General features: G+C 40.3%; 2 protein-coding genes across 3 annotated transcripts in view; one reads left to right on the top strand and one right to left on the bottom strand.

Moving 5' to 3' along the window:
- Positions 1-192: 192 nt before the first annotated feature.
- On the top strand, positions 193-9,276 carry PNO1 (partner of NOB1 homolog). Its single transcript, XM_084823841.1, has 7 exons — positions 193-443; positions 1,745-1,894; positions 5,024-5,107; positions 5,877-5,937; positions 7,092-7,209; positions 8,107-8,177; positions 9,003-9,276. The coding sequence occupies exons 1-7, from the start codon at positions 246-248 to the stop codon at positions 9,068-9,070; spliced, it is 750 nt and encodes a 249-aa protein (XP_084679967.1). The 5' UTR covers positions 193-245; the 3' UTR covers positions 9,071-9,276.
- A 1,461-nt stretch (positions 9,277-10,737) lies between these two features.
- The window catches only part of PPP3R1 (protein phosphatase 3 regulatory subunit B, alpha), a 64,198-nt gene continuing 56,717 nt past the window's right edge, over positions 10,738-18,218 (bottom strand). For both annotated transcript variants that reach the window (XM_084823873.1, XM_084823882.1), the window contains exons 4-6: positions 15,437-15,496; positions 14,153-14,337; positions 10,738-12,816 (exon numbers count right to left, since the gene is read on the bottom strand). In XM_084823873.1, the coding sequence (XP_084679999.1) occupies positions 12,769-12,816; positions 14,153-14,337; positions 15,437-15,496 (293 nt within the window). In that variant the 3' untranslated portion in view covers positions 10,738-12,768. The remainder of the gene's footprint in view (positions 12,817-14,152; positions 14,338-15,436; positions 15,497-18,218) is intronic.

Consider the following 18,218-nt stretch of genomic DNA (forward strand, 5'->3'; position numbering starts at 1 on the left):
CAGGCTCCCTTTTCGCAAGGGACGCCGGGAGGAATAGTCGGAAGAACGGAGTCTAACGCTTCCTTCTGGCGGAGGGGAGAGGAGAGCGCCCAGCCGCAGCCCTAGAGCGGGCAGAGGGAAATGGAACGGTCGGTGGAAGTGATGTCAGGCGAGAGGCGACGCTTTAAGGCCCGCTGCCGGCTAGCCCCGCCTCTTCTTGTCGGCGCGTGCACGGAGCAGAGAGGGCTCGAGCGGAGGGGCTCAGGATGGAAGGTGCTGGCGCGGACGGGCGCCTGTCGCCTCCCGTCGTGATGGAAACTGCCACCGGCGGCGAAGGCTTCACCAGAGTCCGCAAGCGGAAGAGGCGAGCGGGCGAGCAGCGGGAGGGTCCCATGGAGGAGAGCGGGGGCCCTTCGCCTAGGAAGCGGCCCGATTTCCCACCTCTTCGTGGCGAGGCCCTCGGGGTGAGGCATCCTGGCTGCTTCTGGCGCAGCTGCTGCTAGGAACTGGGGGACGTCTGTATGAAGAGCCTGACCCTGGAAGAACTTGCCGGCGGATTAGATGGCTGATTTCCATCTACTCTCGCTTTTAACTGCTTATGGACTACACGGGTTACATTTCAAAGTGTGAACGTGGTGGACGCGTGTATAACACTGGCATATTAGGCAGGGAGCCGTAATTGGCTCTCGTCTCAGTTTTGTGTTCTGGTGCCAGCCCAGCGGTGTCTCACTCAGTGGTTTTAAGTACAGCTTTAATCAGTTAGATGTATCCTGCTATTCCATGCCCCCCTTCCTTGCATTCATCCCATCGGGGAACGAATCCTGGTTGAAATGCCCCATTTGAAGAATTCAGCACTTAGTGGATAAGTGTTCATCAAACTTGAATTAGAAGTGGGGGTCTGGTAGCATTACCACCTTTACTCTCAATTTAAGTGTCTGGTTACTCTTTCTGGAGAAGTTCAGACTGATCCAGGTCATATTGATCTGGGGTGATTTTTCATATATATATATATATATATGTATATATAGTATGTGTGATGGAACCAAAGGATCATGTTTTAAATTAGTGCTGTATAAACATGGATGTCATTTCTAAGGGGGAAAACCCTCTCTGACTTAAAAAGTAAGTATTTAGTCTTCAGGGAGAGCAATCCTATAGACCCTAGACCGTATCTGGGGGGCCATAGGATAGTTCAGATTCCTGGATCCATGGTCAGAGACAGCGCAGTGACCTTGGACCCAGGAGTCTGAGCTCCCCTCCCACTCACAGCTGGTGCAGACAGAACTGCACCAGCTGTCTCTACAAGCTCTCAAACATGAGCTGAGAGGGAAGGGAAAGGGAGCAGTCCTGTGGGCAGGGGAGGAGAAGGGGGGTGGCCTGCTTACGAACAAACCTCTTGCCATCCCAGCCTCCTTTCCTCCTGCTCCCTGATGCCTCAGCTAGATGGGTGAAAGCGCCCATCTAGCTAAAATACAGAGCAGGGTGAGTGCAGAGGTGACAAATGCCTTTGCACTCCTCCTGCTATGCATAAGATGCCTGCCACTGAGTTTGGAGGCTGACTGGCATCCGGATGGGATTGCGTCCTAAAATTAGAGAAACTTTGACTTCCATGTACCAGGAGCATTTATGCCTACCATGATTTTCATAATCATACTGAATGTAAATCATTAAGGTAAAGCACTTAATTTAATATATAGAATAACTTTACTTGTTAAGTTATTTTGTCTCTGATGCAAAGGAATTTTGTCTTGTTTGTCTCATCAAGGGTGGAAAAGATGAAATGAGGAAAATTCCAGTACCAGCAAACAGATACACACCCTTGAAAGAGAACTGGATGAAAATTTTTACACCAATTGTAGAACACTTGCAGCTTCAAGTTAGATTTAATTTAAAAACAAGGAATATAGAGATAAAGGTGAGTTATAAGATCTGCTGTAAACAGTAGGGCCCCACAAGGATCTGTATGCTTTTCAATATATTCATAAATCTGGAATTAGCTATGAAGTGGCCACGTTTGCTGATGACATCAAATTATTTAGGTTTTTTAAAAAGGGGGGGGATTGTGAGGAGCTCCAAAACGATCTCTCCACACTGGGAGAATGGGCATCAAAACGGCAAATGCGGTTCAGTATAATTGTCAAGTGATGCATGTTGGGGCAAAAAATTCCAACTTCAAGTATAAGCTGATGGGAACGGAGCTAGCATTGACTGACCAAGAAAGAGATCCTGGGGTTGCGGTGCACAGCTCGAAGAAAATGTCGACCCAGTGTGTGGCTACTCTGAAAAAGGCAAATTCCATGTTAGGGATAATTAGGAAAGGAACTGAAACTAAAACTGCCAAGATCATACTCCCCTTATACAAATCTATGGTGCGGCCACACTTGGTATACTGTGTATAGTTCTGGTCACCATACCTAAAAAAGGATATTGTAGAGGTGGAAAAAATGCAGAAAAAGGCAATTAAGGGAGCAATACTATGGCTGCTAGTCAGCGGCTAGATGGCCATAGGATACGTCAGTTTCCGGGAACCAGTGTTCTCCCCCATCCTGCACTGCCTCGTATGCAGCGCGGAACGGCCCTGCGCTCTGCGCTCAGAAGAGCAGCACAGAGCAGTGTAAAAGGGGCATTGCTAGATGAGGAGGGTGGAAACCGGCCACCCCCACTCCGACTTCCCATGGCTAGACAGCTGAAATTGGCTGTCTAGCCGCGAATGCATGGCAGGATCCCCTCTGTGCTTCTCCTGCCCTGCATTGGATAGGCGGTCATCTCCGAGTTCGGAGGCAGCCGCCTGTCCCCATAGGATTGCACCCAAAAATGATCAAGGGGCTGGAGCAACTCCCCTGTGAGAGAAGGTTACAACATCTGAGATTGTTTAACTTAGAAAAAGCACAAGTAAGGGGGGACATGATACATGTGTTCAAAATTACTCATGGTGTGGAGAAAGTGGATAGGGAGACATTTTTCTCCTTCCCTCATAATACTGGAACCCAGGGTCATCCCATGAAGTTGATTGGTGGGGATTCAGGACAGATAAAAGGAAATATTCTTCACACAGCGCATAGTTAAACTATGGAATTCACTTCCACAAGACACTGATGGCCACCAATTTGGATGGTTTTAAAAGGGGGTTAGACAAATTCCTGGAGGATAAGACTATCAATGGCTGCTAGTCCAATGGCTATATGCTACCTCCAGTATCAGAGGCAGTATTCCTTTGTACACCAGTTACTGGGGAACATGGGTGGGAGGGTGCTTTTGCACTCATGTCCTACTGGGTATCTGGTTGGCCACTGTGAACAGAATGCTGGACTAGATGGACCTGTGGTCTGATCCAGCATGGCTCTTCGTATGTTCTTACTCTGTGAAAGGTCAGCAAATCCTGTTCTTGCATTTGCAGTGGGTGAATATTATTCCTGGGTTGGTCTGTTTGTCAGCACTAGAAATATTTATTTTTATATGATATTTGTGAATTTAATTTAAAATAAAACCATATCAAATAATAATACAGCAAAATCACAGTAATACCCAACGCTGCATAAAACTAATACACAGTATGAAGTATGATATAGATTTATATATTTATTACATTTCTGTGCCGCCCAATAGCTCAAGCTCTCTTTAAATTTCACAACTAAAACCACTACAAGAGTTAAAACACATTACAGTGACTGAAATAGTAGATCTTAAATACTGAAAATATTTAAATACTTGAAATGCCTAAGAGAACATAAAAGCTTTAGGGCACAATCCTATGCATGTTTAGACAGAGAAAAGGCCTACAACTCCCAGCATGGCCCAGCCAGTTGTAGGCCTTTTCTCTGTCTAAACATGCATAGGATTGTGCCCTTAGCCTGATGGCCAAAAGATAGTAGTGTGGGTGCCAGACTTAGGCAGAGCATTCCAGAGCCAGGGGACCACCAAAGAATAAACCCCTTCTCTTGTTGTCACCCTCTGAGTATTAGAAGAAGAGGATACTTGGAAGAAGGGCTTCTGTGGATGACATTTAAGTCAAAGGAGGGCCCAAGCCATGCAGAGCTTTATAAATCAAAACTAGCACTTTGAATTGGATGCAAAAACAAATTACTGCAGAAGCCAATATATCTGGCTCCTTGCTCTTCTTCAGTGGTGAACAGCCCCATCCAGCTTATGATCTATTTTGCCAACTAGCCTTAACAAGCCTCAGTGGGTACAAGTCCAGCATTCAAGTAGTCATCCAAATTGTTAGATACATCTTCCATGGTGATAGGCAGTAGGAATGGAAACAAATTGAAATACATAGGAAAATTCTGAAAATCTGCTTAAATAAGCACCTGCAAATTAGGTGGCAAATTCTTTTCTAAATTTACCAGGTAGTTTGCCACCCAGAACATGTTTTGGATATTAGATGGTAGCAGAGAGGGATGTGGTAGTTACAGTCTGAAGTCTTTGGCATGAGATGAATTCAAGCTGCACTCCAGTAATCTCCCCTCCCATTTCACATTCTCTAGTCCTCTGTAAAACAGGAGAGCCTACTGCTCGCCAAGCCAGTATGCTGTTTAATGGCTTGAATAGCCATTGTCAGCGGATAAACCCTATAAAGACTGCTCTGAAAACTTGTTGGTTCTAGTAATCTCAAAAGGTGGACCTAGCTGCTGTTAACTTGTTAGGAACACAAAGATATAGCAGTCTAGATCAGAGTTGTTTGCCTTGGAAAGTTTAACCTCAGTCTGGAATAAAAGGGTCTGAAATTACCTTGCCAATTAGTTCTGGAAAACGTGAATGTACAGAGTATATTTGTAAGGGTAAACATAACACAGATTTACGAATAGATAAAATAATGGGCTTAATTCAACCATTAGTAGTTGTCAGAATATGCCTATGTAGACGGAAGGAAAGAACAGCAGCCTAAAACCCCAGTGCTAATGGAATCAGAGGTAAATGTTTAAAACTAATGTGAGCAAGGATGTGGAAGAGGGGCAGATAAGCACCTGATCGTGCAAGCTGTACTTAGGGTGAATCTTTAAGGCTTCACCACTCAAGTCCTAACACTTATTTTCTCTTCTAGACATGTAAAGAAACCAAAGACATAAGTGCCTTGACAAAAGCAGCTGATTTTGTGAAAGCTTTTATACTTGGATTTCAAGTTGAGGTGAGTGTTCATTTGGTTTTGAACAACTTCTTTAAAATGTAAAATTGAGGAACCTAAGAAATCCACTTGTCTCTGTGCATAGGGGAAAAGGTTTACCTTGTTTTTTGGATAATTGGGTGTATAATTTAGAAATCTAATCCAAATACAAAAATTGAGTCCTGCTTTGCTGTTATAGCCATGAGTGCACTGCGATTCACGTAGCTGACTTTCATGTAGAATTTCAGTATCATTTGTTAAATGTGGAGTGTTAATTAATAATGACTCTTGGTTTAAAAATGTAATTGGTCTGTAAAGAACTGAACTTGGGCTGTTTATTAGTTTCTTTGGAGTTCATTGCAGTAAAAAAATGAATATGGATAGGCAGAGTAGATGCCCAGGTTTTTAAAGCAGTGGTTCGAAAGCAAGAAATTGCAAGTAGATAAACAGGTACCGCTTCGGCGGGAAAGGTAACAGCGTTCCGTGCACCTCGGTGTTCAGTCATGCCGGCCACATGACCATGGAAGCGTCTTCGGACAGCGCTGGCTCTTCGGCTTAGAAATGGAGATGAGCACCACACCCTAGAGTCGGACACGACTGGTTGGGGACACCTTTACCTTTACCTTTTTATACAGAGCTAACCTTGGCAACTGGGATGTATTAGTGTTCATTAGTATTTGTTTTCTGATTTCATGCTAATGTCACTTATCTTTAAAAGCCATAGAATTACTCATTTTTCAAAGTGTGTTTTTGTTTGATATGTAAAGTTTTAAGTTCCATCATTCTCTTCTAGGATGCACTTGCTCTTATCAGGTTAGATGACCTTTTTCTAGAATCATTTGAAGTAACAGATGGTGAGTATACTATTATTAAGGGGATGGGATATCCAAACCTCAGTACAGGTGTATTTTTCAGATACTGTGGGGACATGTAAGAACTTATAATTAATAAACAGAATATTGCTCGTTGTTAAAAGGAAAGGCTGCTTAATATTTGTTTTCTTTTTTTAAATCCTGACTTGTCTTTCCGGGCTTTGGAGCACACCTTATTAAATCAGAATAAAGCCTTAAAATTCTCCAAGGATAATAGTATCCTTGTGATCTAACTGCACAAAGTGGAGTTGCAGATGGTCCACAGGGAGATTATTCCCACAATGTCAGGTTTTCACATTTTTGTTGAGTTACTTTGACAGTCTTTAAAGCAGTCCAGAAAAGTTGAAGCACTACTAGATTTATGTTCTGTTATGTTACAACAAATTATTATGTTTTGTCATTACTAAACTGGGGTGCTAGGTCTATGTCTCACTACGGTCCAGACAAAAAGCCTTTTGAGAGCATGTTAATATGTCCATTGGCTCTTTGTATGCATCCCTCCCCCCATTTTATGTGCAGCAGTCATTCAATCATATGGGGGAGAAGCCTAATCCTGGGCTAGCTTTCCATCACAAGTACAGTTTATCCATCTAAGATGCAGGCATGATTTCAATGGATAAACGATTGCCTTGCTCCATCAGTTTGGTTAAAACTCAAACATTGAGAAAAAGCACATAGTACACAGTAGTCTTCCCAAGCCTGGACCACTTCAAAAAGAATATAGGGGAATATATGTTCAAAAGCTTTCCCTGGCTGTGGAAAATTAGTATATGAGGGAGAAACTTAATGCTGGCCTAGCTTTCTACAGGTAGTAAAGTGATATAGTTTCAGCTCCCAAGAAGACTTTTTCTCTGAACATTTACATCTGCTCTGAGACTGCAATCCTAAGTGTTCTTACTTTCTAATAAGTCCCATGACAGTTATTGATTTTGGAATAAACACTTTTAAAATATTGTCTCATTCTTACTTGGCTGTCAGTGACCTCCCATCCAGATTAACTAAATTCACACCTACTCGGCTTTAGCAACCAGACAGCATCAGGTGCTCCTTCAGACCATTTACTGGCCCCCAGAATAAACATGTTTAGGTTTACGATTAAAATATGTGATGCAGTAAAACTGTCTTTTTTTCTTTAGTCAAGCCTTTAAAAGGAGATCATCTTTCTAGAGCAATAGGAAGAATTGCAGGGAAAGGTGGAAAGACAAAATTCACTATTGAAAATGTAACAAGGACACGAATAGTTCTTGCAGACTCGTAAGTATAAAATAGTCCATCCTTTTTGTTTACTGTGAATTTTGCGCAAATCTTGGTATGCTTTCAGTAAAGACCTGATTTTAATGTACGTTTGATATTTTTTTAAAAAATGGACCCCCCTTTAAAAAGAAAGGGCTTGGGGACCCCCACATACATGTGGGACTGCAATACATTCTGGGTGTATCTGAACAAGGTCTTAAATGTACTGCATCCTGAACAGATTTAGCTATGGAAGAGTTAGTTGACTCATCCCCATAAAATATATCTAAGTGGAAGCACCTGCACAATGGTTTTTAAACTGTCCAAAAGCACAGAACATTATATAAGAAATAGTCTGATAGACCAACAAGTATTGAATGTTGCCTTTCAGTACATTTTGGCCCATTGTATTTTGTCAATAGCACGTTTGTGGCCTTGCTAGATCAATAGAAATATTGAGATTGCAAGATATCCTGTAGCTTGAGTGAATATGGAAGTTCATGTATGTGTGTATGTATGCATCATTTGTGGGTAGCACAGGAAGCCTGTAGGTATATTGTATTGTCAGAGTGATTTCCAATAACTGAATATGCTGTCATGAAGGAATTATTCCAACTAATTATGGAAAGGTTTAACAGAGGACTAAGTGAAGAGATAAGTGAAGAATGGATTATCCCCATTAATATAAGTGTTGAAATGAAATAGATGAGGGTGGTAGGATGCCATGCCTACTTTTAATGCTTAGGATTTATAAAGGGGGATGATCATCTAATTAGTGGCTGAAAACTCTATGTTAGTCAGCCAGGTGCTGGTTGAATGAAAGCACTCTACAACATTGTTGGGCCAGTAAAAGGGGAATGCTTTCAAATGTTCTTAAATACCATAAATGTCATGGGTGAAAACTTTTTTTTATTACAGGAAAGTTCATATTTTAGGGTCTTTCCAGAATATTAAAATGGCACGAACAGCAATTTGCAATCTCATCTTAGGTAAGCCTTGTTTAACAAAATGAAATCTGAATTTAAAGGACTCTCGTCTTGTGTCATGGCTCTAACTTCCTTCTTCCAGTGGCTGTTGAGACAACAATATATTTGAAGGCTATTTATTTACAACATTTATGTATCGTTCCACATCTAAACGGATTCCAGAATGAGGAATGAGCACTTGCAGTATTAAAAATTAGGGAAGGTACTAGAAGTAGGCATAGACATCATTACCAATACAGCCTCACAAACTATGGACATTACTTGGCACAGAAAGATTCATCTCTTCACACTTTCTATCACTCTAGAGCAGGGATGGGGAACATGTAGCTCTCCAGATGTTGTTGGACTGCAACTCCCATCATCCCTTGCCATTAACTATGCAGTCTAGGGAATAGCAGTCCATGAAGATCTGGAGGACCACATGTTCCTCACCCTTTAAGAGGAAGTGAGACCTGAACGTATCCTAAATTACAGCCTGCATAACTCAAAACATTAGTGTTGATGAAGTAATTTTCTTTTGATATTCTGGATTTAGGAAACTAGTTGAAATAGTACTCTTTTCCTTTTGAGATTAAGTTTATCTTCAATGATGCAGCCGCAGTGGACAGCTGCATTTGACTGTGTAAGCGTTGTACATTGGGTAGCTTCTTAAAATTAGGATGGTCTGCTTTGCTATAGAGTAGAACAATCTAGAACCATGACTGTCTTGGCTTTTGGTGCAAGCTACTGTTATAGCTCAAGGCTTATATCTAGTAGGGTGATCAGTAGTCCTGATTAATACTGTACTGAATTTACTATCAAGAGTACTAACACTGTTTTCTTCTACAGGAAGTCCTCCGTCAAAGGTTTATGGCAATATTAGAGCAGTGGCCAGTAGAGCAGCAGAAAGGTTTTAAGACCAAAGGCTCTGATTTGGTGCTATAGGATTTTCTACACAAAAGATGACCTGTATACTGAAGTGGAATCACACGAACAAACAGAGCTCAATTCCAACATGGCAGTAGAGAAGAGCTGCTATAGCAGTGTTGAAAAGCAGGCATACTGTTGGAGTGTTGAACATGTTTAAGTAAAATAATGTCTATAATAAAAGTTTTAAACAAAACCCTGCAGTGTATATCCTTCAGGTCCTTTTAGTATGCATGTCAAGGTTTCATGGTCTTGGAGCTGCGGTGGTGATAGACAAATGTTACAGAATTCTCCTATTTTCATACCTAATCGAACAATGAAAAGAGTAAATTCCTCCTCCCTTTTAAAAACTGATATTACCAAGTACATTGTGAATATAGTCCAAGACAAATGACAGTGCAGTGAATACTCATTTTAATACCACAGAGTTTGATGCAGTAGTAAACCTATTAACTTTGTTAGTTCCCAATATAAGCGCCGCGGTGGCTTAGTGGTTAAGACGCTGAACTGCAGACTGGAAGGTCGGCAGGTCAGCAGTTTGAGACCTGAGTGCTGCGTGATGGAGTGAGCTCCCGTCTTCAGTCCCAGCTTCTGCCAACCTAGCAGTTCGAAAGCAAGAAATTGCAAGTAGATAAATAGGTACTGCCTCGGCAGGAAAGGTAGCAGCGTTCCGTGCACCTCGGTGTTCAGTCATGCTGGCCACATGACCATGGAAGCGTCTTCGGACAGCGCTGGCTCTTCGGCTTAGAAACGGGGATGAGCACCGCACCCTAGAGTCGGACACGACTGGTTGGAGACACCTTTACCTTTTAATATAAGTGCCCTTAAGAATAGTGGGAGTCGGACTGCAAGTATCATCCCTGTGTATTTGTAGGCCTGGTATGGAAACAGTGCTTTTCCATGTGTGCACTGCATTGGTCCCCAGCTGCAGCCCCTCATGTTCTCTAAAAGCCCACTCAAGAGTGGGGGAACTCTAGACCTAGCGTGATACAGCACAGGAAAAACATACATGAGAATACTATAAGAAAAAGGCATTAAAATCCAAATTAGGGATATACAAATCCATCTGTATGCAGTCAATGCTAGTTTTGTAAGTATTCAGTCAAAATCTTTGTTCCATCTAGTTTCTGTATTGGTCTGCAACTGATTTTTTTGAAATACACAAAAATTTACATGTATTTTTGAAGGCTATTCCTAACATGCATTTCTATATGCAACTTTCCCTAGTATACACATTTTTAATGCAATTTGTGAGTCAAGAAAAAAATTGAAGTGTGCAGTCCAAAGGATCACTGTGTTATGATCCACATATTAGTCGGGGTAGTGCAAATTAGGCCAACTGGGTTAAAAATGCAGACCAAACAAAAGTTCCTATCGCAAATATACCTATGATTTTAAGGTTGGTCCCACCATCATATTAGGAAAACTGAAATGTTGAATCGTTAACATCTGCCCACACCATCTTTCTACTAGATTCAGAAGCAGTTATCCCTATGAATATTAAACACTTTAATATAGTTGTGACTGAGAGAAGTAGTAAAATTCTGCTGTATAGTATTTATGCATAAACTAGAATCAACTGTATTTTAACTGAAAAACCTGAAACCAGAGGAAAGTTGAGGTTATTTGCCTGTTCTATAGAAGCTTAAACACAATATTAAAGTTCAAATATTTTATTTTTTATTCATACATTATGAAGGTTCCTATAGTTCCAACATTGTATGATGTCGCATGCAGAGTAAAATCTAAACATTCAAGTTAACCCATTTTCCACACACAAACTAAAAAAGGCTCATCCCCCAATAAGAAAGTAATGTTAGCACTATTTTCTATAACGCCAGCCAGGATATGCACAAGCAATTAAGAAATAGAAAGCATTTGCTAAAAGGTTTGTAACAAATACTTATGTACAAAAAATTCACAAAAGACTAGTTCCCCCTTGAAGCAGAGCACATGGCAGTTGACACTGGAACAGATACAACCACTGGCTGGGATTATAAGCCACGTACTGATCCAGAGGAAGAAAGTTACATGTAGTGGAGATTCTGTTTTAACATTTACCAAAGTTTGGCAACATTATCTTTTTTAAAATTATGCAAATCATGTAAACAAGAGGAACATTTCAAATCGATCTACATGCAAAACTTCATGTCATGCAAGGACACCAAGCACCTGGATTTCTCTCTCACAGACAGAGCCCATGATGTGCAGCACTCAGTTGAAGGAACAGCTATGGCAGGCAGGCAACTGATTTAAAGTTCATAGAACCTGCCCTTTCCATTGCTGATTATAAAACCTTTTTAAATAGAAAAACTGCTATACAGGAAAGGGTGTACTATCCTAAAAATCTAATGTATTTTTCTTCTAGCCAATAGTACCATTGCAGAAAAGGAAAGGGATGATATAAAGTTGTATAACATGGCTCGCTACTTTTATATCACACGTATCAAGTTACTATCCATTACAAGTCATGATATGGACAAATCTAGAAATAAAATTCTCCAAGTGAACTGGAGAAAAACAAGAGGTATAAATTTAGATAATGTGAAGCTTTCCTCCTTCCCTATGGCATAGATTAATGTTTCCCCTGTAATAATCCTATATACACATATATAAAATATTACCAGTTTTTCTATGCAACTTGTAGTACTACATTAAACGCATAAGGGAAACTATATGGTTGGAACATAACTTAATGGCAAGAGACGTTTTATAGTCTTACTGTGCAAAGGGAATCCTACACAATTATCTTGTTAATCCTAAATTCTTAACTAAGCGAAGTGCTGAGAAACTGTTTTATCTGTACTTAACGTAACACAGCTGGTATTTGCTGGGGTATTATATTATGTGCAACTGCACCCATTTAGTAAATGAAAAGATGAAATGGCCATAAGCATCTTGTAAATTCTATTTGCACACAAGGACTAATTCTTGGCATTAACATTAAATTACATTTTGTCATACTATTACGTAGAATTCTATTGAAAACTATCAAGCAAAGATGCAGTGTCTGGTAATATATCAACAGGTATATAAACAAAGTTAGTTTCCTGTCTTACAAAAAAGTAATTAAGGTAAATCAACAGGAAGCAATGCTATCTCAGCCAGTCAATATATAAATATCTGAAATAGTCACAGGAAAAAGGAAAGAGTTGACCTAACAACCATTTAAAACTTTACATTCTTCTACTATATATATATAAAACGGTGTGACATAAAAGTAAAGATGTATATCCATATATCGAACTGTTGATGTTCTGCTTGGCACTTTGTACTCTAGTTTTGTTTCTGAATCAAGTATATTAAATTAAAGCCCACCTAGCTACTACATATAGAAAGCTACATATATATCTATATATAAATACACACATATATATATAGATAGATATTTTCTTGTTATAAAAGATGAGAAAAATAAATTAAAAAGCCAACCCCCTTCCCTTTCTCCACCACACTGATATGCTCTTTCCATCTTGCTGTCCTTCAGACTTTAAAGTGCTACACTTGAGTTATTGAGAGAATAAAAGTTCAATAACACTTAGTTGGCTTCATGAGGCTCATGTTGGAAAATGTGGCTTCACAGAGAAAAATACTTCCATTTAAATACACAGAGAGCGTTGCTGGACGTCTTGAGCAGATCTTCAGAGATGGAGAAGAAAGCAAAAGTGTTGGGTGGTGTCCTAAAGAGTCACACATCTACCACCATTTTTTTGTGGATATCTAGGCCTCCTACAACCTGAAATGTTGATTTAAGAATATTGTAAGATGAGAGTTAGACTGACAGTAGAGTATCAGTTAGAGCAGGGGCCGTTTGTGCAGCCCCCATGTACCCACCCGCCTGCCACGATTCCCCAAAGTGCTGCCCTGCTGCAACAAGCTCCAGCCAGCCCACCAAACAGCTGTGAGCCCAATTCTCCAGGGAAAGGATGTGCTGGGATGACAACTCACATGCCCTCTTTTTCTCAAGTATCGCTGTGATGGGGGCAAAGTTCAAGCCTTCTCCCTGTCACAGAGGTCTTCAGCAGAATCGTGAAGACAGGGAGGATGTTTTAACCTCACCCCCATTTCAGCGATTCTCCGGGGAAAGGGTAGGCAAGGAGTCATCCTTGAATGCCTTCTTTCCCTTGAGAATTGTGATCCTGCCAGCCTGCCAAACAACTGGAACCTAATGCTGCAGGTGAAGAGGGTGTGCGCAGAGTCATCCCCCAAGTGCTTTCTTTCCCAGGAGAATTGCTGCAATTGGGACAAGGTTAAAACCTCCCCATCGCAGCAATCTTCAGCAGCACCACTGCAATGTGGGCAGGCTTTAACATCGCCCCCATTCCAGCAATACTACTCAGAATTGTTGAGCTTGCCCCTCTGCCAATTAAGTACGGTGGGGGCAGACTGCATGTGCAATGCAGGCGTGACGTGTGCAGCCCTTAACCTGAAGGAAATTGCCCATCCCTGAGTTAGAGCATCAGTTTTGAACTGATGTTTATATTGTTTTCAGAAGTATACTCTTGCCTCAACAGATATCAGACTTTATAAACGGAGTAATCAGTCAAGTATAGTGTAAGGAAGTTAAAGTGAAATAATTAGCCTAGAATCCAATTACTATAACAAGGAGAATGCAACTGCAGCTTTGTTCTTCCTTAGATTCTTGTAGCCCACCTCATCATCTCAAATTGCATTTTCAAATATGTTTCTAGGGTTTTCCGGAATAGTTTTAATCCTATAGTCACTGTGAAGTAGACACAGTAGAATCCTTAGAAAGACACATTAGTGGCAAAAGGATGATTATGTCAAGTATGCAAGAAGCCCATATAAGGACGATGAAGAGAACTGCCAGAAAGCAGCAGAGATATAAAGTGAGTCAAAACAATGGACAGGAACTAAAGTAAACAAGTTATCCTGTAAAGAACTTTGACAAGTACCAAAGGAAAAGTTGAAAGAATGGAAAAAATAACTAGCAAAGTAAGCTAAACAGGATATTTGATGGGAAATAATTGAACACTGAGCTCAAAGAGAAAAAGTTGATGGGAAAAATTGAGTGTGTGTATATAAAAGCACTTTGCTAAAAATGCACTTACAGCACAGAATTCCTCAAAGGATATTCTTCCATCACCATCTTTATCTGCATTTATTATGGTTTTGTCTACAATCTGCTGCAACTGAGTATCTTTGAGATTGTTCCCAACCATCATCTTCAGGACCTGGAACAGCTCTCCATTTGAGATATAGCCATCTTTGTCCATATCATAAATGCGAAAAGCAACTGCAAGAAAAAGGTAAAGCTCAATAGCAAATATGAGTTCTGTGGAGATGCATATTTTATTGGTAATATATTCTGGTTCACTCCATGTTTTTCCTCTCACACTGTGCTCTTACACCCAATCTAACACTGTGATAGCACTGCCTCCAACATTCTCTGCTCCCTTATCATCCTAAGACCTAATGTGCTGATAGTTTAGTAAGTTCTGAGCAGTTGAATGTTTATAAATATTCCTTCTCTTAGCAGTTGAGCCAATGGAGAGGGACACTTACTTCACTAATCATAGCAAAAGCTCTTACATTCATCACTTAATGAAGTTCCAAAGACTGAAGACCAACATACTTTTGTCTTATTTTGTTTGGAGAGGTGAGAAGAGAATTAGTAAAAACATTTTTCCGCAATTCTATGATACAATTAATCACCTCATTTATGTTATAACCATTATTTAAATGCCCAAAGTTTATCCAAAGCAGGCTTGACTTCACAAATAGGTGGTATGCTCCTATTGAAAGTTAGTAAAATTAAGGGTGAAGTCCTAAACCCATTTAGCTGGAAGTATGTTCCACTTATTTCAATGGGACTTCTAACTAAACATTATAATCTAATGTCTATTTTTCACATACCCAATCTACATTCCAGAACTAAAATCAACCCAACAACATAGTGATCCTTCTCTAGGCCAGCTCCAAGACCAAATTTCTTGCAAAAAATAGAAAGAAGTATTGTGTCCTGTATTTCCTGGCAAAATACTTGATATCCTGTGGGCACAGTATTTCATCATGTAAAAACATGAACAGGAGTTGGGATAGGATTTCCTTATTGATATGACTTCAAATCTAAAACACTCCCTAAGTTATTTTGAGCCACAAATTATTGCTACAAAAGCCATATATTTTTTACTTCAGACAGTATGAGATGTTATGTATAGCAACCTTCTATTCCTCACATAATTAATGATACCTGGATTCAAGGTATTTCAAAATAGTAGCTGCTCTTATCATAGAACAGATCTCATATATGATTTCATGAGGAAAAAAAAGAAAAAGAAAACCTTCTAACGACAAATATTTTATTTACAAGCTAGAAAACATAAAATACTTACACCTCAACTTCTGTTCCTTGTCGCCTTTGACACTGAATTGGGAGACTCCTTCTATAAATTCTACAGAATATAGGTAAGAAGAGCATTTATAAAATATTTACATATCCCAAAATACACTCAGTTAAATTATCTCCCTGTGGAATTCAGTAATGTATGTCTAGCATTCTCCAGAAGCATGTCTTAAATGCTGAAAGTAGCCTGACTGGCTTAGGTAATGTGTTTGTGTGCCACACTGTCATGTCAGGCACTTTGGCAAGGCTCTGTTGGCTTCACAAGACTCATGAAAATCCCAGCTTTTATTTAAGATAAAATAGCATAGTATTGGATCCAAGTATCACCACTCAGAAGGATGAAGATGGAAGCTGACTTTCCCACCCCATCCTCTCCCCAGCATTTCCCAGAGCCCCCTAAAATGCTCCCTAAAGGGCTAGTTGGTGGAAAATTGGGCAGAGACACCTTCTGCTCCACTCACAGAGGGCCTCTGAGTTCATTATCCATTAACTCCCCTTTCCCCTATGCTACAGACCACCCCACTCAGCAGGGTCCTTGGCAGAGCATATTTGGGGGGTTCTGGGGGTTGGTGGAAAAAGAAGGGATGGGAAAGTCAATTTCCACTTTCCTGGGCAGATATCTAAATCCAACCTATAGTTTTTAACTCTCACAGCTTCAGACAATTGCTACTATGATGAAAAGAAATAAATGACAGCAGGTGGCAAGGAAGAATTAAGCTAACCCAAGTTCACTGTATTTCAATTCCTATGATTTTAAGTGCCTACTTAAAAAGTCTCCAGGGTTAAGTAATAACATTCTACATTTTAAAAAACTGGTGGGGGAACACTCAAGGCCATGTTTACCACATCTACTAACTATAGTTTGACATCAACTAGGTTTAGTAAAACCGTATGTACCAAAATTGCACGTTAGCAGCCATCCTCTAGTTTTTACACCTTTCCAGTGTAAAAGTTCTGAGCACATCATCCTGGCAGGTAATATGGCTATTAAGAAGCTGCATACAAGTGACACAGTAAATGCAACAATGCAAAATATCATCAGATGAAAAGCTTGAGATTTAAAAAATCAAGGCCAAATCAAAAGTAGGTGGTGACCTAAAGAATATACAATAAGGAATAAAGTACCCTGAGATATAGCATGTGACTGAAGAACTAAGGTGCTTTCATAGCTATACATGCCTTTGAGACTCTCTTGGGATGGAAGGTAATACCTGCAGAAAATGCAAATTCAGGTAATTAGCTGGGCTGAGTGGCAGATCTAGTTGTAGGGAATCAAGAAATAGAACAACTGTGTTCAGATACGCCACTCTTATAGGTCTTATTTCAGCTACCATGAACGCCATCCTTTCCCACTATAACTGCAGAAGAGGTTGTATACCTGAAAAACCATCTATAAATGCTTAAAGTAATAAATAAACTGCAGGTTATTCCCCTTTCCTTGTCTGAATAAAATGATTTGTCTGGGAATTACTGTTCAGTTATTCATGTGAATGAAAGAGTACTACTCCAATAATGATATTCCAAATTTTATGTGTCTATCCCTGCAGTGACAGGAAATGCCCAGTAGAGAATACCATAGCCACAAAATGTCAGTTCCTAAGGATTTAGATGCCAGTTACCAATTGTGCATACTACAATCAGCCTCTCTCCAGTTTAAGCTAAGGTTCTTTTAAGGAATACATTTACAAAATTAGAACACAATCCAGTCAAAGTTAAGTACTTTAAAGTCCTACTGATTTAACAGAAAAGCGAAGAACATACTTAGAGATCACACCCTTATAATTTTTAAACAAGCCTAAACAGTTTAGAGCCAAAATTAATTTTCAGTCGTGTTACTTGCAATTCACAGCCTTATATCAAATCCAACTACTAACCTGCCTACTCAGAAGCAAGCCCCACTGAGTTCAATGGGACTTACTCCTAGATAAGTATAGGATTGTAGCTCTAGTCACATGCTAGACCTTAAAAGAAGCAATCTTATATAATACTATCAATATTTTTATTGGTGAGTTTCCCATATTGTTAGAGAGAAGATGATTTTGTGCCATCATAGAATCACAGAATAGTAGTAGGGTTGGAAGGAGCCTACAAGACCATCGAATCCAACCCCCTGCTCAATGCAGGAATCCAAGTCAAAGCTTCCCATGGCAAGTGATTCCAACGAGAAAAGGAGTTGAAGGGTGGGGGTTTTCAAAAAAGGAAACCCCAAAGGCACAACCACAAACAACTCAGTCTATGCACTTGGAAAAGGACATGTCTTTCATCAAGCAACTGGGAAGTAATATAAATGTTGTAAAGTAACACAAACAAGAACACACATTTTACACAGAGAAGCTACATAAAACTGAAATGTGCTCACCATTTGCATGTATTTCAGTGCAAAGTGTTTTCGAACAATGTAGTAAACTGACTTACTTGGCCCATTCACATGATCATGAGGGTGGGTAGTGGAACCACACTGCAAGGAGTGGGAGGGAAAACATGACAAGCTCTCCTGCCACACAATTGCCGAACCATGCCGGGCAGCGTGGCTCACTTACCCCTCTGCTATCCACGGTTCCTCTGCTGTTCTCTCACTGTGACAGCCATGCATCCTGCGCTGGGAGCACAGTTGCTTTGCCTGTGCCTGAGTTACTAGGTGATCATAACCATACAGCTCAGCTGTGTGGGCTAGAGCATCACCCGCATTTCTGGCCGCTCTAGGCGGATGTCTCTATGGTCACCTGGACTTATCAATGGAGTGGCCAGTTTTATCAATGGGGAGCCTGACA

The sequence above is a fragment of the Heloderma suspectum genome, chromosome 1 (assembly GCF_057233095.1).
Source record: "Heloderma suspectum isolate Gila_16-S chromosome 1, 16-S_ref, whole genome shotgun sequence".
Classification (NCBI taxonomy): Eukaryota; Metazoa; Chordata; class Lepidosauria; order Squamata; family Helodermatidae; genus Heloderma; species Heloderma suspectum.

Coding starts and splice junctions, on each gene's coding strand:
- PNO1 (XM_084823841.1), top strand. CDS start 246: ATGGAAGGTGCTGGCGCGGACGGGCGCCTGTCGCCTCCCGTCGTGATG. Junction 444..1,744: donor TTCGTGGCGAGGCCCTCGGG/GTGAGGCATCCT, acceptor TGTCTCATCAAG/GGTGGAAAAGATGAAATGAG. Junction 5,938..7,091: donor ATCATTTGAAGTAACAGATG/GTGAGTATACTA, acceptor TTTTTTCTTTAG/TCAAGCCTTTAAAAGGAGAT.